Source organism: Pavona decussata, unplaced genomic scaffold (genome assembly GCF_977016875.1).
Source record: "Pavona decussata unplaced genomic scaffold, jaPavDecu1.1 SCAFFOLD_36, whole genome shotgun sequence".
Taxonomy (NCBI): Eukaryota; Metazoa; Cnidaria; class Anthozoa; order Scleractinia; family Agariciidae; genus Pavona; species Pavona decussata.
This window is the reverse complement of record NW_028145458.1, coordinates 1-10,000: the sequence shown is the minus strand read 5'-3', so window position 1 is coordinate 10,000 and position 10,000 is coordinate 1. Positions and strand designations below refer to the sequence as shown.

General features: G+C 39.4%; 1 protein-coding gene across 1 annotated transcript in view; it reads right to left on the bottom strand.

Moving 5' to 3' along the window:
- The window catches only part of LOC146484173 (uncharacterized), an 18,196-nt gene extending 14,680 nt beyond the window's left edge, over positions 1 to 3,516 (bottom strand). Inside the window, exons 1-4 of the mRNA XM_085104971.1 lie at positions 3,511 to 3,516; positions 3,211 to 3,351; positions 3,012 to 3,106; positions 1,950 to 2,058 (exon numbers count right to left, since the gene is read on the bottom strand). Of these exons, the coding sequence (XP_084961097.1) occupies positions 1,950 to 2,058; positions 3,012 to 3,106; positions 3,211 to 3,351; positions 3,511 to 3,516 (351 nt within the window). The remainder of the gene's footprint in view (positions 1 to 1,949; positions 2,059 to 3,011; positions 3,107 to 3,210; positions 3,352 to 3,510) is intronic.
- Positions 3,517 to 10,000: the final 6,484 nt, after the last annotated feature.

Genomic DNA, 10,000 nt, shown 5'->3' with positions numbered 1-10,000 from the left:
TGTACCTAATAGGTAAAAGAGTGCTGCCCAGATGTCGATTGAAACAAGTCTATTCAAATCGTGTATCCAGCAAGAGCAAAAACAATTACAATCGGCCAATGAAACTATAAATCCAATCAGTAGTTATTGGATGACAGAAATGACTTTCTTTAATCCCCATTTCTGTTTGATTTAGACAACAGTGTCAGTTTTGAGCGGAAGTGTCGTGACATTATACCTGAAATCTGATTAGTCTACAGCAATAGGACATTAAGTTCAGAGTCCAAGTTGTAATTTTAGAGGAAGAAGTCAAGATTGATTAACCCTTTCCCTAACAAGTTTTTTGGCCCATTTTTCCAAAACGGTAAAGAAAACATACCCAGGTTGCTAATGTAATATACCGTTTAAAAGGTCTTGATGAGTGTACTTCATTTCTGAAATCAAGATAACTGAAGGAAGTCAGGTCTTTGTTAGAAATGGTTTTAAAACGAAAAAATTCAAAAGTGCACAATTTCACTGATCGACTCATGTGATAGGTATACCTAAAACTGTAGCTTATTTTACAGCTTTTAATGCATAGAACACTCTGAGATACGTAAGAGTCTGTAGATGCATTAAATGAAAATATTCAACAAATCATAGGGGTGGTAAACAACATCATAGTTACCAGAGGGTACCATTTTTTCTTTGAAATGCAAAAATCTTTCCAAGACCAATTTGCTGACAAAATTTCACTGTAATTGAGCAAATACCGACCAAGTTATGAGTTCAGGACCCACTTTAGCGGGTCTCGCTAGGGAAAAGGTTAAAAGGAAAAAAAAAACATGATTTCATATTTAGAATTTAATTTCGTGAGCCTTTAAGTGTACCCCACAAGTTCGGCAATAAATTGCAAAAAGTTGAAAAAGGAATTTCTGTTTCTTTCAAATCCGGACAAGATTGTTTTTGCTATCAGTAACTGAGCTTTCCGCTGCTTCATAGACAATTACCAAAAGCCGCTTTCAAGATTGTCAAGACACTTCCTGAAAATGAACATAAAAGGGAAATTCATCAGAAAGACACATAAAAAAGGAGTTTGAATAGCGTAACCTCAACGAAGTTCAATGCATCGAAACGCCAGCGGCACGAGGTCGTTGGAGCACAGTAAGTATTTAAGGGTAATGGGCGTGCAAGGGATTGTGGTAAAAATCCAGATGCATCGTGGGTAGAAATCGAAAATCTTTGTCCCTGTACATACTATATCTGCTGCCTGGTCGCTCGCTTTTGGCTGGCTCGCGCGTCAGCAAAAACCAAAACCTGAGTTCTTACTTTGGCTAATAACAACAGACAGAGGCATAACGCAACGCAAATACATGACTCGCACCACGGCTGAGCCCGGGAAAACGCGAGCGAACAAGTCAAATTCATTTGTTTTGCTTTTGCATATGATTCGCTAAGAACCTGCCGCAAAAATATGTTAAGCTAACCACCACGCGTAGGAATTTAAAACCAACGCACTTTACTTTTGAAATTCAATTGAAAATCGCTCTATGCAACGATGAAGAGATGGAATGACTACTAGAGATGCTTCTCAACCCTTTATTGCCAAATTCAAGAGCCCATCACCAAGACCCTCCATCTCCACGTATCTGGTTATTTGTAGAATTTGTCTCTCGAAAAACTCCCGCGAAAATTATCTTGTTTCCGCCAGCGTCCGAATGACAGACGAGTGATGTATGCACGAGCTTCTCTCTGATTGGGCATTCTAAAGAATGCGCGGGTAATCTATGAGGCCCGCGGTATTCTAAAAATAGAGAGATGCGGGAATGGGTTGACTCCCAGACTGAGTATGGCTCCTACTTAAGGGCTCCTGCCAAAGTATGTTGTCTGGCAATGAATGGACTCGAGACGACCGAATGACAAACTACTTCTTGTTCCTTTAACGGATTAAAGTTACTGAAATCATGTGAAATGGTTGCGGTCGCACTTACCTGGTCAAGATGAACTAGACAAGGCATAACAAAACCACTCAAAAGCCGTATAAAAGCGACACTTTCACCGATACTGATCTCATTTGACTTTCCAGGAATCGCGTTTTCCCTGTGAAAGGAGAAAAACGGACAAAATACCGTTAAATTGAACTTCCCCCACCCTCCCACACTCAACGAATACATAGGCTTGCACCTCACGGAATTCCATCTCATACTCTTTTACCATCAAATATAACCCCATGCCTATGCGCTCACTGTTAAAAGTTCCGGCGTACATTACATATCTCCGAAACACGTTTTTGTGTATGAAGTATAAACTACCTTCGTCAGCTATAAAGTGCAAATTTAAATCTCCCCTAGCGTTGAAAACTTGTACGACTTTGTTCTGGATCCTCTCAGTCCGCGGCCGCTGTTCCCAAAATCCATGTAACACAAAACGTATTTTCTGTGAAGGCATGCACTTTAGCCTGGATTACAATCACAAGATCAATACCTTGATCAGCGCGTTTTCAAAGTGAGGGAAAGGAAAACGAACGAACGAACGAACGCACGCACGGAATGAATGAATAAATGAATGAACGGAATGAATGAATGAATGAACGAACGAACGAACGAACGAACGAACGAACGAACGAACGAATGAATGAATTTCTTAAAGTACCGCACATATCACCATGTCTCATGGCGGTTTACAATTCTATGGGGTGAGATCCGGACGTCAGGATGTGAAGGCCCCTCTGGCAGTCGCTATCGGTCCAACTCACCCACCCACCCACTCAACCCAAGCATGAGTGTGAAAGAAAGAAGGCCAGACCACAACACCGGGAACTAATATAATATAACTATTGGCTATCCGAGAAGACTAGAAAGTCTAACCGTTGGAAGATGTCATTACAAAGGCAGCACTTTCTCCTCAGGAGTTTGAACCCGCGACCTCCCGCACGGGAGTCCGGTGTTCTACCAACTGAGCCAACCGGTCGGCGGTATGATGTATGATTTTGGTTTATACTGTTTCACGTCCGAAACTAGGAGCGATAAGGGAGGCTGGTTAAAACTACTTACTCTTTTAGTGTTGACTCGCTGGATTTTCTTGCTTCTCCTTTTTCTACAAAAGTAGTTCTTGTCAATGCTGCCTTGATGTTGAGTAAAGGATTTGGCTAGAATGGAAAGTTTTAAAGAGTGTTAGGCCGGTTTTCCACGTATCCTCCCCTCCATGCGTGTTGATTTTCTCTTGCTCATACTTAGACTCAGTGTGGCCTACCTTTGTCAAGTTCCCTTTGCCATCAAGTCCGTAGGTATTGTGTAAGGGGTAGTCACAGCAACTGGGAAAAGGCTGTGGTTCATAGAGCTCGTATTGCTCCTTTACTTTCTTATTTCTTTGTTTCTTGGTCCTCTTTGTCACCTTTTAAAAGTAACAACAATGGTGAAAATATTTAAAAAGGGCAATTGCAGTGAAGAAGGCTGGGTTAATTTTGAATTCTGTGGGTTTCCGTTCTGAATTTTACGATGAATCAACAAACGGTCAGGCCCAAGTTAGCATCGGTCTTATTTTATCTTTTGCCACCATTCGATTAAATTTTCGTTCGCCGCGCTCATGCGGATCTAAGAGCCGCTATTTCTTTCTCTCATCCGCTTTGGAAATTAAAGTGTAGATGTTTCGATTTCATGTAGATTCCATAACTTGCTTTAGGAGTTATATTCTTAGTAAAGAACCCTTCATTCTCGTCCCCAGAGCCCCAAAGTTTTTTTTTTTTAAATTGTTGAACGAATGGCTCTGGGTCCATCCAAAAATATCTTTTTTTTCATTGGCTGTCGAAATCCTGATGCGCTATAAGGTGAAAAATGCTACGCTTCTGCGCATTTGTCTTTACTTCCTGATACTGAACAGTACTGAGCAATAATAATACTGATCAAGCGCAATGGTAATTTATCACACTGAGCGTGCGCTACCGGATGTCGTGAAATTCACGACATCCGGTAACGGCTGTTACCAGGGCCTACGATCCAACCGCTGACCAGAAGATCGTAGGCTCTGGGAACGAGGATGAGAACCCTTTCACTTCACTCCCAAGAATGCCACTTGGATTTTACTCTGTCTAACGCGAAGACTATTTTACTCGTCAGCGGAGAACCCTTTGAGAATGAAAGAGGGAAAGAACCCAAAAAGCTTTTCTTTCTGTTCTAAGCTTTTGTTTAGGGTTTTGTCCACGTCTTCAGCCCTCTTTGCTTCCTTTTTACGACATCTGCGAGTTTGACAGGTTCTTACACCAAGGAAAAATAAGCCTTGAAAAAAACATACCTATACACCCACCTTGAAAGTCCTGGTTGTCTCGTTTATCAAAACGAATCTCAGTGCAGTTGGTTTGTAAAAAGTTACAAAGGCATGCGACCTTCCGGGAGCAACTTGTACGTGATCAAGTTGGCCATACCTTTGAAGGAACGGACATCCCTGAACATCTTGACATTTTCATAATAACTTAAATTATTCATTATTTGTCTAAAGCTTAAGGTATTAATGCGAAATAGATAAAGCAATTTTCAATTATCAGTCTCAAACACATTGTTTGCTTTACCACTCGATTCATTTAGTACCAAGAGTTATAACTGATGCACATTTTACTAGTTCCATTTTCTCAGTCCTTCACTATGAGGGTGAATTCTGGGTAGTTCCACTCCTTTGGGGGGCAAAACGAACCGTTAGCCCCCACAAATGACTGGAACTACTCGTGATTCACCGGGAAATTCAAATACTCCATTTTGTCCGTTTTGCTATCACAAAGGACTGAAACTACCCAGGATTCATAAGGAACACACCATTTAGCTAATTAGCAAAATGGTGTACTTATTTGAATAAGACGCGGGTCGTAATTCACTTTTCTGCACGGTGTAACCATATATACAAATAAATAACACGTAACCATACTTGGAAATAACATAATGAATATAACCCCTCCCCCAAATAAATCATAACCATATATGCAAATACCTTTCAAACAAAGCCGTTAGAAGATAATATTTTCGCCTGTCACTCCATTCTTTTGGCAATCCACGAACAAAAAGAGTTTGGCCATAAATGATCTTCATCCTGTGAAAAATTGTGCAAGAGATTTGTTACCAGGTTGTTAGACGGATAAATCATCAAAAGCTTTGCACCTGCGGATTAGTTAAAACCTCAGTACAAAGGTCTGACTCCTGATGGGACTAGGAGACAAATCACGGTTCGAATAGGAAAGAAGTTGAATTCCACACCGCACAGAGAAGCTCTCATAATTTTCATCTCACTTTTAAAATAATCATAAAAAAGACACGCCACCCCCACCCATATTTTTATTCCTAAATGTTCGAAGTGACGTGTTTGATTAATATACCTATCTGCGACAACCTACCCAGTGACAGAAAAAAATGTAATGTTCAACCATTGTAACGTTATTAATGTTTTTTCATGATCTTTCTTTGCCAATGCAGTAACATTGAGAATGATACATCAAAAATAAGGCCGGCCAATAACTCCAAAGAATGAACGAATACTGAGTGAGTGATCATCGCAGAATATATGAATTTTCATATATCATCCCAGAATATATGAATTTTCATATGTTCACTTTCATCCAATGGATGAAATAATCATTCCACACGCATTGCTTTTGAAGTGCTCTGGACCTCAATTCAAGTATTGCTACCCGGCGTAAGGACACCGTAAACAGAGCTTTCCAAGGCCCTTATTCCGTTTTGCAAAGCAGTTTGTGATATCATCTCATCAACAGGCCACTCTCACTAAATCGAGGTACGTTGCATTCAATTGATAGTTTTGACAACTTAAGAGGAATCAGTTCGAGGGGAAATAAAATATATAAGTTTCCTACATAAAGACTTAAATTAACAAGGAAAGCAATTTAAGTATTTGTGCAAGAGCTCCTTGAAGAAATAATAAGGGATTTGTTTTGAAAATTATAAAACGCTGTTGCAAGCAAACTATCCCTGCATGTGCGGTTAGGAATGAAATGATGACAATGTCATTGATTTCTTTTTAACTAATCGAACTTTGTCAAAACAAAACAAAACAATGTTTGATTTTCCGCTTTCGGATAGTGTTCATCTTGTACCCAAATCTCACATTTTTGTGGCAACTGCCTCCCTTCTGGGAAGGCGTATGTGCTATAGTATTATAGGTAAATCCGTAAATCGGAAGCTTAAGGAATAGCCGAATTTACACGAAGTTGAGTCGAGTTCACCACGACAGGTTGACGAAATCTCGGTCGGCTTTGGTCGTATTTTAATTCAAAATGGCTGCTGCGTTTCTCATGCTTGATTTTTTAAGGTGGCAGTTTGTGATTCTAGGAAGGAAAACACAGGTTCTAAATACTGTGAATCAAAAGAAGAATGTCTTAGGAACACTCGGCTGCTTAAACAGAGGAAATCGGTGAGTTGTTAGCGAAGAAATTCCGGTTCGAAATTGCGTCAAAGCGAAACACGTTGCGATCGCACATTATCGCAAACAAATTTGCCAATCATAACATAAGCTGTAGACTTTCAATTCTCGAAAATTTTCACGCGCTCCTGGGAATCCACTTTACAAAACATTACAAGTTTGAATGTAAATTTTACTGAACTTTACTGTCATATTTGTCACATTTTTTGTCATGTTTAATAGGGTCAAGAAATTCTGCTTTAAAATGACTCGCACTTCTCCTTCATCGGTCGCCTTCACATAGCTTTACTCGAGGCGAAAATTGAACGAATTTGCTTTTCAGGCGTGAACACAGGTATGTCTATCGATGCATCATTCTAATAGGCAGCTTTTACGCCTATTTTTGTCACACAGCTATTTCCACTCCCGATTGACATAGCGTTATAAAGTTCCCTACCGGACTCAGTTACCAAAGAAAGATTTGCTGCTAAAACTTGTAAAGTTTGTTCAACTACATGTTAAATTGTCATACCCCCATACATTAAAAGAACGTAAAATACCCATTCTATTTGCTCGGTTAATTCCCTGCCCTGTAAACTCAGTTCAAATCAAATCGTCCTTTGGTCACAATTTTGGCATTGATTACAGCTGTTTATTTACCATCTGCATTTCATAAAACATTGCTTTTTTACTGCAATATTCTACAAAAATTAAGCAGTAGCCACATGCAGTCATAGACTGCCCCTTACTCACTGAGATTACGATTCAATTGACAAAACTGAAGGCGCTACAAACTGGTATCAAGAACTGCTGATCATGACAAACCGAGATGTGTGTTACCATTGTCAATGTTACACAAAATATGTTAAGTATTTTGGTTAATTTGCATTTGTTACCTTGATTTTATATACAGGTAGAGAGTTCAAGAAACGCCAAACAACGAAAACCACACGAAGGAAATATATAAACGTCAATGCGAGGGAGAAAATTTTGAATGAATCCAGGGTGTTAACTATCCAGAAAAATTTCATAGATTGGTCTTGTTTTCTTTCCCTCCTCAAGTAATTTTCAGTCTCCTAATATCATTGTTGCTGGAAATATCTGATTGTCGTAATGTTGATATGAGCCCTGAAAATCCTGGGCCACTTCACATGATTAAGAGCCGTCCTCTGTAAATATCGACTATCGTCGTTTGGACGAGAAAAAATGAAATCCCTCAAACTTTCTCAGAAGAATGGTCTATATAAGTGATTCACATAAATATAACTTTCAGCTCAGTTCGATTCGTATTTTAGCTGTAGTGCGACCATCTTGGTTTTACCGCTCTGAGAGGGCTTTCAGCGGCCATTTTAGGCCACACTTTTAAGAATTTGCCTTACAAAGGTAGCGTTACAAATCCGAACAAAATCTCATTATTCGAGACAAGCAAATGTTTGTTGTTGTGTTGAGAAGCTTTTTTGGGAATTTGATCGAAATCTGATTTTTTTTACAAAATTTTTAATTTCTTCCCTATTGAACTACTCTTCAAGTGCCAAAAAAAGGCCGAGTTTAAAGGAAAATATCGCTAAAGATACATTAGTTGGCATCCTAAAACAGCATCCCGGTTAAAGAGCAATGTCTCATCTGTAAGAATATGCAATAAAATTTTTGGGCAGTTAAAAAGAGAAAATTATAGAAGAAGAAGAAGTTTTAACTGTGCTTTTGTCAACAAACATCGCCTTCGTAATTAGCATAACAACATGAAAATAACGATTTACTAAGAAAATAATGATAAATTCCACTTACCTCGTGAAATATCGAGAGCTGGATATTTCAAAATAAATTAAATTATAGTTTCAGTCGGATACAGCCGCATTTTCGATGATTTGTTGTGCGAAATCACTGTAATACACCGCCGCCCGTAAACGCGGCACTGAGTTGAATTCTTCAAAATCCGTCAGGACAATCATCAGCCGAAAAAATTGCCTTTCGCATCATAAGCTGCCGTGTGCAAGGTGTCAAATATTTCTTTGTTATCCTTAATGACCAAAAATTCTTTCAGCAACCATTTAAATCCTGCTTTGAACTGGAGATTCTCGTCAAGAAATCGTTTATGTTCCGTTGACCTTCCGCCGTGATTAAACAATGAGATTGCGTTACAGAAACGCGCGCACATCCAGACGGGCTGGGGTGTGGGTGGGAAGGAAATAAAAATGGAGCAGCTCCTAAATTAAAAAAAAAGCAAAAAGGGCCATTCAAGATTACTGTCAAATCTATTTTATGCATTTCGGGTACTAAATAGGAAACTAATGTCCCGGCTTACATAGAATTCCAATAAAAAGCGACTTACTTACTTGTTTATTTTTTTTTTGTGTGTGTGTGTTTTGCCTGTTTGTGTTTTGGAAGGTTGTCATAGCGTTTACCATTACGAGGACTTGGAGCCAGAAAAACTACTAAATCTAAACATCGTTGGAAATGCTATCAAATGTTATGAAGGGCAACCGACTGACAAATAGGGCGCAACAGCTAATAGTAAGTGCCATTTTTTGAGGGTGGCAAAGGGTTTTTTTTGCGGCGTGTGATGGCCCATAAATAAGCGTGACGGGTGATGGAACCCATGCGTGATGCGGGACTGACATCATTGTCTGTTAATTTCCCTATTTGAACCTAAAATAAAATGCCAGCGTAACTGGTTAAGTATTCCCCCCTTACGAAAACTTACGCGTGCCAACATGTACTAGCTGGTTGGTTAGCTTAGCTTAGGTTTTTAAAGATGCGTCCCAAACGTGCAGTGCTTTTAACTGGACGCTCACGTCCCCTCGGCAGTCACTCAGTAGGACACACTGCACATTTTTATCGTTTTGGGTACTGGATCCGCAGGTACCTCCAACATAGACGAGTAGTCACAGGTGGCCATGACCAGGAATTCTTCACGGACCAATTAAAAGTGCGGCTACTAAGCCATTCGCTTTACGCGTGTCACAAAAAGTTTGTACATATTAAAACTGGAAACAATACACTTTGATTGACACATTATATTTCTATGGTTCTCTTTGCGACCCAAACGACCTAAAATATTAAACACGATATAAAATGAAAAGTAGCAACACCTATGAAATTTCATTTGATGTAGTCATTATTTAAATCTACTTAACGATCGGCTTCGCGTTACCGCAGGGCAATTTGATCACAGTAAGGGAGGGGAAAAAAAACATGAAAGGAATTTTCAAGTAACTTTCCAGAAGTCCATTTTTGCCCCTAGATCTACCACAAAATATTTGAACTCGCTGGAAAAGGTACCCATCTAAATAAGAGACCATGACTTTACAGAGGGTACTTCCTACTACGAAAGAAACCAGAAAAAAACCTACACAAATTTCTCAACGTTCCCCAAAGTCACTAGTCATGTTCCATTATTCCGAGACAGGTGTTAAATTTATAGCCCCGAATAGGCGAAGAATGGCTAACGCTTTCGCAGCATCTTACAAGCTAAGGTCCGTGACATTTTTATTTCCTCTCCACCTCCACCCCAACCCGGATGTGCCCGCGTTTCTGTAACGTAATCTCATTGTTTAATCATGACGAAAGGTTAACAGAAAATAAAATTTTCTTGACGAAAATCATTGACCAACATCATGTATGAGACCTAAACAGAAGAACAACG